The 16,882-nt window shown below is 37.2% G+C and overlaps 1 protein-coding gene across 4 annotated transcripts in view; it reads left to right on the top strand.

Annotated features, from left to right (window-relative positions):
- The window catches only part of SMCHD1 (structural maintenance of chromosomes flexible hinge domain containing 1), a 116,778-nt gene that overhangs the window by 81,661 nt on the left and 18,235 nt on the right, over positions 1-16,882 (top strand). For all 4 annotated transcript variants that reach the window (XR_015793931.1, XR_015793929.1, XR_015793930.1 and 1 more), the window contains exons 31-38: positions 1,612-1,769; positions 3,137-3,249; positions 4,428-4,489; positions 5,078-5,165; positions 7,269-7,400; positions 13,669-13,821; positions 16,158-16,284; positions 16,447-16,566. Coding sequence is in view for 1 of the 4 variants with exons in the window: in XM_088130648.1 (XP_087986774.1) it covers positions 1,612-1,769; positions 3,137-3,249; positions 4,428-4,489; positions 5,078-5,165; positions 7,269-7,400; positions 13,669-13,821; positions 16,158-16,284; positions 16,447-16,566 (953 nt within the window). In the remaining 3 variants the exon portion in view is untranslated. The remainder of the gene's footprint in view (positions 1-1,611; positions 1,770-3,136; positions 3,250-4,427; positions 4,490-5,077; positions 5,166-7,268; positions 7,401-13,668; positions 13,822-16,157; positions 16,285-16,446; positions 16,567-16,882) is intronic.

Raw genomic sequence — 16,882 nt, 5'->3', positions numbered from 1 at the left:
TAATAATTTAGAATAATTATATAGATAATAATAATTTAGAATAATTATATAAGCATTCTCTGTAATAAAGGTTTTGATTTGATCTGATACCTTGACATACATCCCTCTGAGTTTTAAAGGCCTAGTAAAGCAGTTTTATTTGGGCCAAAAAAACAATCTGGGAACCAATGCAACTTTTTAGGCATTAGAATTTTTAGTGTTTATTCTAGTCAGTAAACTGATTTCCAATTCTGCCCGAATTGGACTCTGTAAAACATTACCATATAAGTCAGGATATTTACCAAATTGGAAAACTGTGGTTATTTCCTTGCAGGGAAAAAATTAACCATCTTACTATCCAAAAGAGTTAAACCTCAGTGGAGGCCAGTATTGCAACTTGAATTATGGTAGGAAACCTCAATTTGGATAGCATCCAATTGGGGAGCCTGATCTTTAAGGGGCAACTCAAGCCCCTACCCTCCTGGCTTTCTGGAAAGGGCTAAAGCCCTGGCTCTGCCAGCTTGCGTGGGGCGATAAGAGTTCTAATCAATCCTGGAGGTGGCTGGTGCGCTGATGACACTCCTTGAGCTACTCGCCAATTCCATCAATTCTTGGAACTGATTTATTCTTTGTTTAGGACTGCTTTTATATTGTATTTTAATTGATTTTATCTTCTTTGTAAACTGCTCAGAGTTGCTTTTTAATGAGATGGGCAGTGACAAATTTGATACATACATACATACATACATACATACATACATACATGTATTTGTCTTTATCTAGCTCATTGTGAACTTACTACTGACTTTAGTTGTAATAATTTTATAGCTGGCTCAAATGAAAAGAAAAAAAAAGACCTGGTTGTTATCTGTGTATTTATGACAGCACACTTTAAAAACTCCTAGTGCTTTCATACAGATACGTTGTGGAATTTTTGCCAAGAAAGGAGCACAACGCTGAGGAGAAGTACCAGGTTTATTGCAAAGATCATTGGGTGCCTGCTTTCCAAGAAAGAGGGACCCCGAACAATAGAAAGGCAGTGATTCTTATACACTTTGGGGCTGAGAGGTGGGAAATCCTCGGGATCTGATTGGCGGGCAAGTTTGGGTAGGTGTTCAACAGGGGACAAGTGTTCTTCTATGGTGAAACAAAAACCGCACTTTTGTAACAAGGCAGCCAAGACTCAAGGAATCCATTGTCAAGGAGAATGGAAGGTTAAGAAAAGCAGGCTCTCGAGCTTAATAAGGATGGGATTCCTGCTGTTTCTTGCCTGGTCAACAGAGGCTTCCTCATTGAGGCTGCCCCCTGGACAAATCCTGAAGCAGACAGGTGATGGCCTTCATTCTTTTAGTGTGATAATGTTAAGAGGGCTATTTCAGCAGCGGAAACATGGTCGTTCTTGGGTCATGCAATTGTCTGGGACTGGCTGTGTTTTACATGTGCAGGTGGGGGGGGGGAAGAAACGGCACAGAGGAAAATGGGGGAAAGAGTTTGGTGCAGGAGAGGCAAGAGGAAGAGAGTTTCCAGCTTTATTTTATTATTTTTCCATCACAGATATATTGGAACACCTATGTTTCTATTTAAAATGGTGAAGAGGAACAATACTGATGCTTAATCATTACTGTGTTTCAGGGGAGAGTACATGTTGCAGTTCAAAGCTTCCTATAAAAAGAAAGCACTAAGCAGTCCAGTGATCAAGATGAATGTTTTGCATGACCCGGAGAAACCTGTAAATTTGAATATTAAATATGATAAGGATGCTATCTTTACAGCTGGAAACACTTTTCCTGGTGAGTGGTTAAGTGCTTTACCAGTTTTGATTTTCTAATGATGACCATTGGAAAGTTGGAATGCTTTTTCTTGTCTTCTATTTCTTACCTATTTTTCAACAGAATATTTTCAGCCCTATTTTAAAAGAAGATGGCTTGCCCCCTCTGTGTTATTGTAGGTTGTAAAACGGCTATTTCTGTATAGCTTAACAGCAATCTGCTGATGTCTTAGTGCTAAATGCATTTACATTGAGGTGTCATATGAATAGATCTGTACTTAGGCTGCTTAAAACCTTTTTTCTACTCTACAGGACAACCAAAGTATATTGAGTATGATAGAAAGATTTAGAGGAAGGCCTATGGAAAGAAGTGAGAATTTTCAAGACCTACATTGAAGCGGTGCTAACAGCAATTATAATCCTATACCAAATCCAAGGCACCAAACTATGAAAAGAAGTTATCTGTAGTACTGTTTTCCCACTTGTTACTGGACTGGCAGAATACAAACTATTCTCCTATCTATGGGAGTTGGGGAATGTAACTAAATATTCTGTTCTTGTTTAATGTCACCCTTCCAAAGTTGAGATTTGGCCTTTTTCTACCATAAAGACAATTATTACCTTTTGGGAGTAACTTTCTATTAATCTCAGAATATTTTAATGTTCCAAGATAGCTGTTTAGCAGTTCAGTTGTTTCTGATTTGATTCTGTAGTCATTCTTCAGTGTTCTTAGTCTCCAAACCAAAGGAACTCGTGCTTCCAGCTGGTGGCCCAGTTTACAACTAGCCTAGTAACAAAGCCCAAATGTTATGATCACATCCTTTGTAGAGAACCACAAAGGTGACGTTGGAGAAACTTCAGCAGATAGTTACAAAAACATGTATAGAAACATGCTTTAAGCCCAGGAAACAAAGAAAACATTACATAGAAACTCAGACTAGCCCTGGCCTGACTCCCAGGGGTATAAGAGGGAAGGAGGAGAAAACGCAGACAGGCTTTCAAGATTTTGTTACTATAGCCTACATCAATAAAGTATAGTTCCAGTCAAACTTGTGGAGTCAGTTTCATGGTTTGGCTTATGTCAAAGGGCTGATGTCAATCTTGAAAGCCTTGCTGTATTTTCTTTTCTTTTCCTCTTATACTGCAGAGTATCTGCCTCACCATTCTAGGCCACAGCAGTCTTGGATGCTTTGGCCCACGATGCAATGTCATTAAATGTCTGTGAATATGGTGATGCATTTTTATGGAACATATATCACTATAGTTTGCTTATTAGTTCCCTACATTTTTTGACATGTATTCTTGTCTAGTAGTATTTTACTTCAAAGTTTTAAGTTGGAATTTAAGATTGGCAACATGTGGGAAAAACAGTTCTTCTTCCTCACACAGATTTCCACGTTAGTATTATTTCTGAAGATGGCAACAAAATTAAAAATATAAATCCAGGAAGAATTTGTATGAAAATCTGGGAAGGACACAGTGGTGGAACTTTATCACAAAATGTAAGTAAGAGAAAGCAACAATATATGCAACAGGAGGACAAATACTTTACACATGGATGCATCATGTGAATTTATATTATATCCTTTTTTTACTAAAAAAAACCCCCAATTTGTAATGCTTTGAACAATTCTCCATGAAACAGCTTACCTCATGGTAATCATATTATTTGAAACCATTTTACAGGCAATCATAATATATACAGGAACCCTTAGCTATAAGCATACTGTTGAATAACTATATGAAACTACTGAAAGGTCATCTTAAATATGAACATCCGTCAATTTATGGATAACTGTGTGTTATCTTTTCATTGTGCCAGATGAGTCTATGTTTCATATTAGTGCCTTGTTCAATAGTGGATGAGGTTCCATAAATTGAGATTCAGTATCAGAATGAAGATCTTGACAAGCGTTCTTCATTCTACAGGAAATCACACTCTAAAGATATTTTGTTTGAGCATTAGTACAAATTGCCTCAGTGATTTAGAGAACAATTCCTCATCTTAAACTGGTGTAATAATCTATAATTTTATTTGGACAAAGATAGCTTTGCTCTTGTAATCTCCTATTTGTACTAAAGCAGTGTATTTTTTATTTGATTGTCTTTAAAAATGATCTGGGAACTTCTGTTGGTTGAAAATAGACAGGTATGATTTTTGCTGTATGCATTGGTTTCAGTATCTTTAAAGTCCAGAGAGGTTGAATATGAGATCACATGAAGATCACATCATTATTATCTACTTGGATCATAAGATAATTTTATAAGAGATCTTGAGTTTGAAAGATAACACTTTCCAGTATGAAAGTCCAGTTATGGAGTGTATACAACAGAGAAATTTAACTAGCATCCATACTATATGCCCATTAATTTTAATGGTTGCATGGATTTGTTTTGTATTAATTTACTTTCCATTTTCTTTAACCTTAAATATCAACACAATTAACACTGGAATTTGGTCTTTTAAGAGAGTCCATTAAATTGATTTTGGCTAAAAAGTAAAAAACAAACAATGAGCTTCATTTATATTGTGTACCCTTTTTGGTTCTTAGTTAAAGCAGTGTCTTTCTATATCCTTTGGTTTTATTTGTTTAGATTCTCAAAGATTCAAAGTAACTGAATTTAATAAAATTACTTTTTAAATGCTTACATATATTATGAGGCTCTTTTTTTTTTTTAGGTTACAACGTTTGAATGTTCCAAAACAAACAATGACAAGGATGAGGGCTTTATTTACTTCAGGTTAATGAATAATGTGTTTTAATTGTTCTCATATAATGATGATTAAGAAAAAAATATAAAGGGTAAAATAATCAACTTTGTTTTTAAATGTGGTTTGATTTGATAGTGATCAAATTTGATTGTTCTACTATTTTAACAAGATTGAAATTCTTATTGGAGGTATGATTTTTTTTTACCAAGGTATATGCTAAATACCTGTGTCTAGAGTAATGTTTCTGTAACTGAGAATATACATGCAAAAATATAAATTTGTATGGGACTAATTAGGTAAATTAAAGCATATAGAATGAACATAATAGAAAGTTTAAGGAACTGAAAATTGACATTTTCAGGAATGCAGCATAGCAAGTATTACAGACTTCAAATATTAGAATTCAATTTATTTATTTTTAATCAGTTTGAGTATTTCCTATTTTCAGACTGAATAAGATACATAATGAAAAAAACATGTTAACTTGGAAAAACTGGTTTTGGTTCATTCATTTCAAAGAACACCATAGCATTTTACTTTATTTAACAGAAAAAAACATTTGAGAATTTAAGTATTGTAAATTTTAAAGAATTACTAACATTAGTATTTAAATTTAGGAATAAAATAGTTCCAGAAAAAGTGGGCACATACAGCATCCAGTTTGCATTTGCAATTGACAACACACATTTTCTTAACAGTGAACAGGTGAGCTTTTGAAATAATACGTAAAAATCTGTTTTACATGTTTAAAATGATATTTTATTATTTCTCCAGTAAGATTTTGCCCAGTTACAAGTTTTGTATTGATTTTTATGGCCTGCACAAACAAGTCTGATCTTCATTAGATTCAGAGATTAAAAAAATGTTTATCAGAAGGGCCATCTATTCTCATACCAATCAGTTGATATCTTTTTGGTATCAATTTGGTATCAAAAAGTCCAGGTATCCTGGACTTCTTGGTCCAGGATATGGTTAAAAATCAAAGACCCCCAACTTTATACAGCTTAACAAGGCTGCTAGGCTTGAATTGTCAGAAGTCTCTCAGACATCCAGCATGGTACCACCTGATTCAAATTTTTATCACAAACTATAATGAAGCCATACAAAACTGTTGATTGTCAGTGACATGATGCAGTTCCTTCTTACATCCATAACAGTTTAAACCTGTTGCTTCCCCCGCCCCCCACTTCCCAATCTGCACTACATGGTATTAAAACTGAGAGGTTGTCATTTGTTAACATAATTGACATCTTTGCCCTGAAAACTACTGGCTCTTGGCTTAACACAGTTGAGGCAAAGCTACTTATGCTTCAACTGGAACTATCTATCCGATTGGAAGATGAGATTTCCTTTCCCACACCATGATTGGGGTGTGTGTGTGGGGGGGAAGTATTAGAAGCTGTTGAAAACAAATTGATGGAATATAAAAATGGCTGAAGACTTTTCTGATGTGGATGGCTTTAACTATTAGTTGTTCCCAATCAAGTTATGAGGGAAGGGGCCTACTCTGCTGCTTAGTGGATTTTAATTCTTTTTATAATGCCTAAATAGGGGTTTTCCTTTCTTTTTTCCCGTCCCCTTATATCTTCTCACTTCATCTCTATCCATCCTCTCGGTGCCCCTATCCCTTCCCCCATTTCTATCCTGAGTTTTTGTCCTCATTGATGATGGTGTGTATTTGTTACATTTGTTGCTGTTTCTGCTGGAAGGAGGGAATGGGATCCATGCATTTGTAACTGTGTGTTTGTGTTAGAGAATATTTGCTCTGTTAATTTTATAAATGAGGTCTTTTGTTTTACGGATAATTAATTTTAATCAGTAATTATTAATTCAGCTATTTTTTCCTCTTGGCCCTGTCCTTTATTGGAGCACCTGTGGCTTCTAGCAAATATGTTTCACATGCATTCTGGGACAAAGGATCAGAACTTGTTTCAGCTGAAGTTGGCAAATTTAGGCTAGCAAGGCAAAGAAGCTAGGAATTTCATCCATTCTTCTATAGCTTGATGTGGATATAGGAGGTACTGTCCTCCTGTTTCCAACATTATCAGTTTATATTATCAGAGGGCACAACTGTATAAGTGAATAGGGAAAATAGAAATCTCTATGAGATTCCATACATAAATTCAGTGTCTCTCCTTGTCTATTCATTGATAGTTTTCAAGTAACACAGAAAGTAATAAATACTTAGCTATCCTGGGCATGTTTCTAATCCATCTCTACTGTATGAAACAGTGGGTAATTGCTGATAACTTTCTCAAAAAAATATTTGAAAGAGGGAGTCAGTTTATGTTGCTTTTGTGTAGTCAGTGATAAAGCTTAAAGGGATGAGCTGCTCAACCGTGATACTATTTTCTGTGATATGTGTTTTGTAATTTTAAAAAAGCTGCAAAGAATCAAAACACAAATTCAAACAAAATTATTAAGCTTTTTAAAGCAATTATTCTAAAACAGATTAGAGTGTATTTTTAAGTGAAACAATGAACAGCACAACTTCAACAGCAGTAAAATAGAATTGTAACAATTATAAAATTGCCATGCCACCTTTAACCAAAATTAGATTAAAATTTAAAAGTTTAAATGATCCACTTCATTCATATTGTTGCAGCATGATTTTCTCTTCTGCAAGGACAAGAAATTCAGTGATACTGGTGTAAGTAAAAGATTGCCAGTTGCTTCATGGGCCTAGGCTAGAAAGGAGTGAAATATGACAAGAATGTGCATGGATTAGTCTTCTGCAGTTAAGGCTAATGCTGTTGATAATTTTTCATATTGTACATTAAGTTTCTATATGTTGTGTTTTTCCTAAAGATTATAATTGAAGTGGTGCCGAATGAGCCAGCACAGTTGGTGCCACAAATTGTGCCAGATACTCCTGCTGTTTCTAATGTTTGGGCTGTTGACAGTCGGACCCTTGTCAAGGACTTGACTTTCATTATAACGGTAATTAAATTGAATTGTGGTTTAAAATTGGGTTATATACATTTTGTTGTTGTTGTTTAGTCGTTAAGTCGTGTCCGACTCTCCGTGACCCCATGAACCATACTGCGCCAGGCCTTCCGGTCCTTCACTGCCTCCCTGAGTTTGCTCAGTTTCATGCTCATTGCTTCAGTGATGCTATCTAACCATCTCATCCTCTGCCGTCCTCTTCTCCTTTTGCCTTCAATCTTTCCCAGCATCAGGGTCTTTTCCAAAGAGTCCTCTCTTCGCATTAGGTGACCAAAGTATCTGAGCTTGAGCTTCATTATCGATCCTTCCAATGAGCAATCAGGGTTGATTTCCTTTAAGATTGACTGGTTTGACCTCCTAGCAGTCCAGGGGACTCTCAAGAGTCTTCTCCAGCACCACAGTTCAAAGGCATCAATTCTTCGGCGCTCCGCCTTCTTTATGGTCCAGCTCTCACAGCCATACATTACTACTGGAAAAACCATAGCTTTGACTATGCGGATCTTTGTCGGCAAGGTGACGTCTCTGCTTTTTAATATGCTATCTAGGCTTGCCATAGCTTTCCTCCCAAGGAGCAAGCGTCTTTTAATTTCATGGCTGCAGTCTCCATCTGCGGTGATCTTGGAGCCCAAATAAATGAAGTCTGTTACTGCTTCCATTTCTACCCCTTCTATTTGCCAGGAATTGATGGGTCCAGATGCCATGATCTTAGTTTTTTAATGTTGAGTTTCAAGCCAGCTTTCGCACTCTCCTCTTTCACCCTCATCAAGAGGCTCTTTAGTTCTTCTTCACTTTCTGCCATTAGGGTGGTATCGTCTGCATATCTGAGGTTGTTGATGATTCTCCCTGCAATCTTAATTCCGGCTTGTGATTCTTCCAGCCTGGCATTTCTCATGATGTACTCTGCATATAGGTTAAATAAGCAGGGTGACAGTATACAGCCTTGTCGTACACCTTTCCCTATTTTGAACCAATCGGTTGTTCCGTGACTGGTTCTAACTGTTGCTTCTTGGCCTGCATACAGATTTCTCAGGAGACAGGTAAGGTGGTCTGGTACTCCCATCTCTTTAAGAATTTGCCACAGTTTGTTGTGATCCACACAATCAAAGGCTTTTGCATAGTCAATGAAGCAGAAGTAGATATTTTTCTGGAACTCTCGTGCTTTCTCCATGATCCAGCGAATGTTGGCGATTTGATCTCTAGTTCCTCTGCCTCTTCGAAACCCAGCTTGTACATCCGGTAGTTCTCGGTTCATGTATTGCTGAAGCCTAGCTTGTAGGATTTTGAGCATAACCTTGCTAGCATGTGAAATGAGTGCAATTGTGCGATAGTTTGAGCATTCTTTGGCATTGCCCTTCTTTGGAATTGGAACATAAACTGACCTTTTCCAATCCCGTGGCCACTGTTGCGTTTTCCAAACTTGCTGGCATATTGAGTGCAGCACTTTAACACCATCGTCTTTTAGTATTTTAAATAACTCAGCTGGAATACTGTCATCTCCACTAGCTTTGTTGTTAGCAATGCTTCCTAAGGCCCACTTGACTTCACTCTCTAGGATGTCTGGCTCAAGGTCAGCGATCACACCAGCGTGGACATCAGGGACATTAAGATCTTTCTTGTATAGTTCTTCTGTGTATTCTTGCCACCTCTTCTTAATCTCTTCTGCTTCTGTTAGCTCCCTGCCTTTTTGTCCTTTATCATGCCCATCTTTGCACTAAACGTTCCTTTCATATCTCCAATTTTCTTGAAGAGATCTCTAGTCTTCCCCATTCTATTGTTTTCCTCAATTTCTTTGCATTGTTCATTTAAGAAGGCTTTCTTATCTCTCCTTGCTATCCTCTGGAAATCTGCATTCAGTTGCTTATATCTTTCCCTTTCACCCTTGCTTTTCGCATTCCTTCTTTCCACAGCTATTTGTAAAGCCTCATCAGACAGCCATTTTGCTTTCTTGCATTTCTTTTTCTTTGGGATGGTTTTAGTTGCTGCCTCCTGTACAATGTTACGGACCTCCGTCCATAGTTCTTCAGGCACTCTGTCTACCAAATCTAATCCTCTAAATCTATTCATCACCTTCACTGTGTACTCACAAGGAATATGATCTAAGTCATACCTGAGTGGTCTAGTGGTTTTCCCTACATTCTTCAATTTAAGCCTAAATTTTGCAGTAAGAAGCTCATGATCTGAGCCACAGTCAGCTCCTGGTCTTGTTTTTGCTGTCTGTATAGAGCTTCTCCATCTTTGGCTGCAAAGTATGTAATCAATCTGGTTTCGGTATTGACCATCTGGTGATGTCCATGTGTAGAGTCGTCTCTTGTGTTGTTGGAAAAGAGTGTTTGCTATGACTAGCTTGTTCTCTTGACAGAACTCTATTAGCCTTTGCCCTGCTTCATTTTGTACTCCAAGGCCAAACTTGCCTGTTATTCCGATTACTCCTTGACTTCCTACTTTAGCATTCCAATCCCCTATGATGAAAAGGACATCTTTTTGGTGCTAGTTCTAGAAGATGTTGTAGGTCTTCATAGAAGCGGTCAACCTCAGCTTCTTCAGCATCAGTGGTTGGGGCATAGACTTGGATGACTGTGATATTGAATGGTTTGCCTTGGATACGCACTGAGATCATTCTGTCGTTTTTGAGGTTGTACCCCATTACTGCCTTTCCCACTCTCTTATTGACTATGATTGCAACTCCATTTCTTCTAAGGGTTTCTTGCCCACAGTAGTAGATATAATGGTCACCCGAATTAAATTCACCCATTCCCGTCCATTTCAGTTCGCTGATTCCCAAGATGTCGATGTTCAGTCTTGTCATCTCATGCTTGACCACATCCAGCTTGCCTTGGTTCATAGATCTTACATTCCAGGTACCTATACAATATTGTTCTTTGCAGCATCGGACCTTCTTTTCGCTTCCAGATACATCCACAGCTGAACGTCCTTTCGGCTTTGGCCCAGCCGCTTCACTCTTTCTGGAGCTACTTGGAATTGCCCTCCGCTCTTCCCCAGTAGCATATTGGACACCTTCCGACCTGAGGGGCTCATCTTCCGGCGTCATATCTTTTAGCCTTTTAACATTGTCCATGGGGTTTTCTTGGCAAGGATACTGGAGTGGGTTGCCATTTCCTTCTCCAGTGGACCACATTTTGTCAGAACTCTCTGTCATGACCTGTCCGTCTTGGGTGGCCCTGCACGGTATAGCTCATGGCTTCACTGAGTTACGCAAGCCCCTTCGCCACGACAAGGCAGTGATCCATGAAGGGGGGGTTATATACATACATACATACATACATACATACATACATACACACATTAGAATAATAGGCAAGGTCTGCATCAGATTCAGAAAAATCCAAAATCAAATCAGGTCAGTTTGTAAAGGTTTACTCTTTAAGCAAGTCTTTTTGAACCAAACTGGGATTTCCCAAAACTTCATGACCGCTATGACATTTCAAGGAGCTTTTTATAGCTATTTTACATGGCTATAAAAAGATTGCTGTGTTGCCTTTGCAGTCCCCTATAGAGAAAATAACAGGATAGAGAGAAAGAAAAAGAACCCACTTTTTTTTAGCTCATCTCATTTAAACAAACATTCTTTGAAGGGCTTTGTTGGAATGAGAGTGTTCTTATCAAGAATTAATTTCTAATTTTCAGAATTCCCAGTGAGGCCATGGCAAGCTAGATGTCCCTGTCTGAGCAGGAAGGTGTTTATGGCAGAGATTGTAGTCAGATGCTGGATTGTGGCCAGTGATATCTCTCTGGAGAAAGGAGAGATCATGAGATTGCCCATGTGCACTCCAGACAGCCGCTCCTCGTGAGTAGACTGCAGGAACCAAGGTTTTTGCAGTTGGCTTATGAATCGAGCAGCTGGGAGTCGAGGGATTCCATCTAAGCTCATAGTTGTTACAGAGCAGCCTTTATGGACAAAAAGCTCAATGAGCCTCGTTTCTTAATCACCTTTGGAATTATTTTTTACTGCTTTTGAAATATTAAGATCTTTTGGAACAGCAGGTTTTTATTGCATTCACTGAGTAAGTTTCCTTCTCCATCACAAAAGAAATTAAAATATAAGTTTAGAAAACGGACTTAGAAAAAATATTACTTTTATAATAAATGTTATAATAAACAGCAAAAGGGTGCTTAGAGTGTTGATTTTGGAAAGTTAAAACTTGACTAAGGGTCTCAATGGATTTGAAATAAGAATTTTAAATTAATTATAAGAATCGTCCTCTTGGGAAACTGTTTTGGTTTTTTGGGGGGAAAAAACATGATAAGATGGGACTTTGAATTTTGGACACTAGAAGGAACTAGAAGGAACTAAATATTACAATTCAAGGAGAAGAATACTGATTTAACACCCTAGTACAGAATGGTGCAAAACACTTTAACAGTGATCTGGAGGTTGAGTCATGGCAACTGGACTTCTTTTCTTTTGGTTTGATACGTTCCGCTGCTTGTCGAAGCAGCTTCTTCAGTCTAGAGAGTTGGTATGGGGGGACCCCATAAATGTCTTGCAGGGTGCCATGACTCAACCTCCAGATAATTCCATCTGGATGACTGAGAATCTTCATCAACTTTAACAGTGAATATGTTTGTGGAGATTTGTGAACTATGTGTTGGAAGAAAAAGTTATCTTACCAAGTCCGTTTCTGAGCCGGGAGTAAAGACACTGACGAATTGCATGAAGTTAGGAGATTTATTCTTCCCCCAAGTGCAGAAGCAATGACAGCAAGTAGTTAGGTGGGCGGCTGCACTGGGCCCCCTCCCCACAGTACATTATATACCTTCTGTTACATTCAAACTCACGTTAAGATGTCATGACTTTCTGATCCAATCAAAGCAAGTTACCTTGATCCATACTCCTCCCCTTACCCAGGACCCCTTTCTCTGATGCTGAATAAGGTTCTTCTTTTCTGTATGTAAACTAATTTCTATCACCTTGAATGTTAACAGCCATATGTAAACTATCCTTTATCACTCTGATTGTCCACCAGGCGCTGTCCTGATTTACATCCCTAAGAAACAAGGTCAGGACCGCTTATCTTTCTTTGTGAGGGGTCATCTGAACAAGAAGAGACTATCAGGTCAAGACAGTTTATCTGCTTACATGAGTTGCCGCCTTTCCAGTCAGGAAGAGACAAACCATGATAGCAATTAACACATCCTTGAGATTTTGAAAAGTGTTAAAGGTCACATCCTCAAGAATGCAACCTTTTGATAATCTAAAGTACAGTCAACCATACATACAGGAAAGGGAATATTGGCATTTTGCTAGGCCTGCTTTTACTTCATATTATACAATATATAAAGATAAATATTTAAACATCTAAATGTCTTAATATATAAAATTGTCTACATGTCCCAACCTTCTAACATATGGACTCAGAAATTAATTTTAAGAATGTCTAACATGATAGATGGATGGTGTGCAAATGCTGTAACAGAAGAGGAACAAGCTATACTGGATAAGACTGATATAGATTTGAATGTGGATTTAAATAATGACAAGTTGCAAGAAGGATATGGAAAAAGATGATATACTGGATATACAAATGAAACTGGTGGAGGTCTTGATATTTGAAAATAGAAGTATCAAATCAGAAGAGAGATTTAGATAACTTTCTTTTACTGGATTTACAAAAGAGATTTGTTAAAGTTTTGAAGGATTTACCAAGAGGAGACAAAGAGAAGATGGAAAAAAATCAAGTTCGAGGACATTATTTGAAGGGATTAAAAATCAAGATTTAAAGTACAGGGAAGGAATATAGAGTTGGCTTACTTAATCAAGGTTAAAATAGATAGGTAGTTATCTCTGGTAGCCCTTAATGGACTTTTGCTGAGTAGGAATGAATGACGAGGCTTTAAGATTTTGTTTATAATTAAGAGATGAGTTATGGGAAGAGAGCATTTGTTGTATTTTAAGAGATGGTGATGACTTGTTTACATTTTCTTTTCTTTTTTTTCTTTTCTGCACTTTCTATTTTTCTTTTTTTATATATTTTTTGTAGTTTGTATTAGTTTTTCTATTTTTTCTAATTGTAATCTTTAATAAAATTATTTTTAAAAAAAGAATTAATTTCTAATTTTCATGTTGAATTCAGGACCTCATGGTACAGTTTGCAAATGGTGTTCCCACAAACTTCAAAAGATAGTATCATAAGCAAATTGAATACAAACCCAAAACGTGCATACATTTCTTATCAGTTTTCAAATATGTACTGAGCTTTTTTTAGATTTTACAATTCTAATTCAAGTGTCTTCTTAATTTAAGGATGAATACCAAAACCATACAGGAAATGATTTAGATGGAAAAATTATAGCAAAAATTAAAAGTTCAACTGAGGAAGACACAGATATTCCCCTGTTTCAGGGTAGAGCAAGTACAGTTGAATTTCCTTTTCACAGAGGAATTGTTGAAATTGAGGTGAGTCTTCTTAAATAATCTTCAAATTAATAATTCTGAAATAATTCAGAAATCAGCAGTCGATTATGTTCACACTCATATCATTTTCTTAGCGTTTACTGAACAACAACAACAACCTAGTTTTTCCTATAATTTAGGAAACTTTACTAATGGACATGATTCTATCAAATTAAAAGTAATCCTTAACTTACAACCATTCGTTCAGTGACCGTTACAACTGATCCTTGGAGTTACAGCTGTCCCAGCACCCCCATGGTTATGTGATCACGATCTGGGCGCTTGGCAACCCATTCACACTTATGAATGGTTGCCAAGCACCCCGCGACCCACGCGATCATTTGTAACCTTCCCTGTCAGCTTCCTCAGAAAGTCAATGGGGAGGCCGGCAGGGAAGGTCACAAGTTGCGGGGGTAAGGGTTCCCATTCACATATCCTCCCCATGGTATGCACTCATATCATGCCAGCCACTCATGCACCCCCGCACACCCTCCCCGACCCATATTGTGCCTTTCATGCACCTCTGCACACTCCCTCACTCCCCCCACCTAGCAGCAGCCACTTACCTGCCTGCCAGCCTGGGACTTGCAACTTCCTGCCAGCTTCCCCACTGACTTTGGTTGTGGGAGGCCTTCAGGAAGTTACTTTGCCTAACAACCGTGGGATTCAGTTGATGACAGCAACCAGGATTACTGGGATTGCCATGGCTAAACATTGCAGTTGTAAAGGAAATTCCAGTCAGAAATATGGTTAGAAATTCCAGTTGGAAATACGGTCAGAAATTCCAGTCCCAATGGTCATCGTAAGTCAAGGACTACATGTAAGAACTTTTGAGTTCTCTTGAATATAATGAAACAAGTAAGCCCATTAAATGTATTGAAATCAGTTATACCTGAAATGTGGTTTTTAGAATGGAATGGAATGGAATGGAATGGAATGGAATGGAATGGAATAGAATAGAATAGAATAGAATAGAATAGAATAGAATAGAATAGAATAGAATAGAATAGAATAGAATAGAATAGAATAGAATAGAATAGAATAGAATAGAATAGCTTTATTGGCCAAGTATGATTAGACAAACAAGGAATTTGACTTCGGTGCAAAAAGCTGTCAGTGTATTTGCATAACATCAGGAAATAAAGAATAATAAAAATAATAATGTTATATACTAAAACTATGCAGTCAGAAGAGGAGAATTGGGGGAAGAATAATACTGCGGCTATTGACTAATATATATTCATTTTTAAAAGCTATTATCCAACATATATGCACATTTAACAGTGCATTATCAGTCATGTCTTAGCAATCATATCTTATCATACAGTGTCAATCAGTATGTCATGCTGCATTAATTAGGTGTTCAACAGAGCTATAGCATGAGGGAAAAAACTGTTCTGGTGTCTAGATGTTTTAACATTCAGTGCTCTGTAGCACCATCCTGAGGGAAGAAGTTGAAATAATTCATGTCCAGGATGAGAGGGATCTGCAGATATCTTCTCCGCCCTCCTTTTAACCCTCACAGTATACAGATCTTCTATAGAAGGCAAGCGGATTGCAGTTATTCTTTCTGCAGACTTAGCTATCCATTGGAGTCTGTATCTGTCCTATTCAGTTACGGAGTCAAACCAAACAGTTATAGAGGAACAGATAACAGACTCAATGGTTCTTCTATAAAACTGTACCAAAAACTCCTGAGGTAATTTAAACTTCCTAGGTTGATGCAGGAAGAACATCCCTTGTTGTGCCTTTTTGATGATGGTTCTGATGTTAAGTGTCCATTTCAGTCTTGGGAGATTATAGAACCCAAGAATTTGAAGACTCTGCTACTGATACTGGGCTGTCGAGTACAGTAAGGAGAGGGGAATTAGAAGGGTTCTTCCTAAAATCCACAATCATCTCCACTTTTGTTATATAATTAAGTCATACTTAGTCATTAAGTCATTCTTAGTATTTAAATTGGCAAACTTCCTATTAAGACTATCCTTGTAAACAAGAAATAATCTTTACCTCTTTGGAAAACATCTAATCCCTTGGGTGTTCTTGTCTGCTTCCACAGTTATAGCACTGTTGGGAGTTGCTGCTTTTCTTTTTGTACATACATCTGGCTCTCTGGACATTATCTCTGTGTTATTTTTAAATTGAGAGAAATAATAAATTCAACCTTATTGCTTAAAATGTGTTGTTAATAACAGGTACCTCTTTTTTGGGAAAAAACATTTTGCAGTTAAGTTAGCATGGAACAAAGGTATACATATTTTTCTATACTAGTAAATGTACATTCATATTAGGTAAAGAATTCTTAAATATATAATACAGATCACACTGTTCTTTTTCAGGATCTTGTGCTAGCAGAAAATAGTCCAGGGAGAGATAGAACTGAGTATATTCTTGTATTTGAGCCAGTCATACCTGCTTTGAAAAGACATTTGGAACCTTATTATTTATCCTTTATGTTTTATAATGGTGAGTTTCAATGTTTCCAACTTTTTATTTTCTACAATTTATCTTTTCCTTCTATAATGGTTTAGAAACTATTTTCTCTCTTCTTTTGGTAACCATAATTAGTTAATTCATTGTGTGTCTGTTATTTAGGGAAAGAACTGAACTATTTTTTTCCTTCTGTAGATTATGAGACACAACAGCAAATGGCAATACTTATAAAAGAGAGAGACAGACTTTCAGAGTCAGTAAATAGTTATAGAAGTGTGTTTGACACTAGTAATCAGCTTCTTGATGAAATAAAGAGTAAGTACTGTAAGGATGTTCTATTCATTTTCACATATTTTTGCAAGTTGAATAAGCCACATAATTCTCATGTAAATGATTTTCATGTTTCATCAGTGAGGCAATATTTTATTTTTTATGTACAGTTCTTTCACCTAATGTTTTTAGTAAGACAGAGAAGATATAAAGTTGATTGCAGCCTTACACATGCCCTGCCACCTGCAGAATTTCCACTGCTTGCAAAGATAGTACCACTCAGTTTTGGGACATATTACCTACCTCAAGCACAACCAAAGCCCACTTTTATCAAAAGCATGCTCACACAGTTATATGGAAG

This window comes from Python bivittatus, unplaced genomic scaffold (assembly GCF_059951505.1).
Source record: "Python bivittatus isolate LINGU-HERP-01145 unplaced genomic scaffold, Pbiv_v1 ctg000840_np1212, whole genome shotgun sequence".
Taxonomy (NCBI): domain Eukaryota; kingdom Metazoa; phylum Chordata; class Lepidosauria; order Squamata; family Pythonidae; genus Python; species Python bivittatus.
The sequence above is the reverse complement of the archived record's forward strand: the minus strand, read 5'-3'. Positions and strand labels throughout refer to the sequence as shown.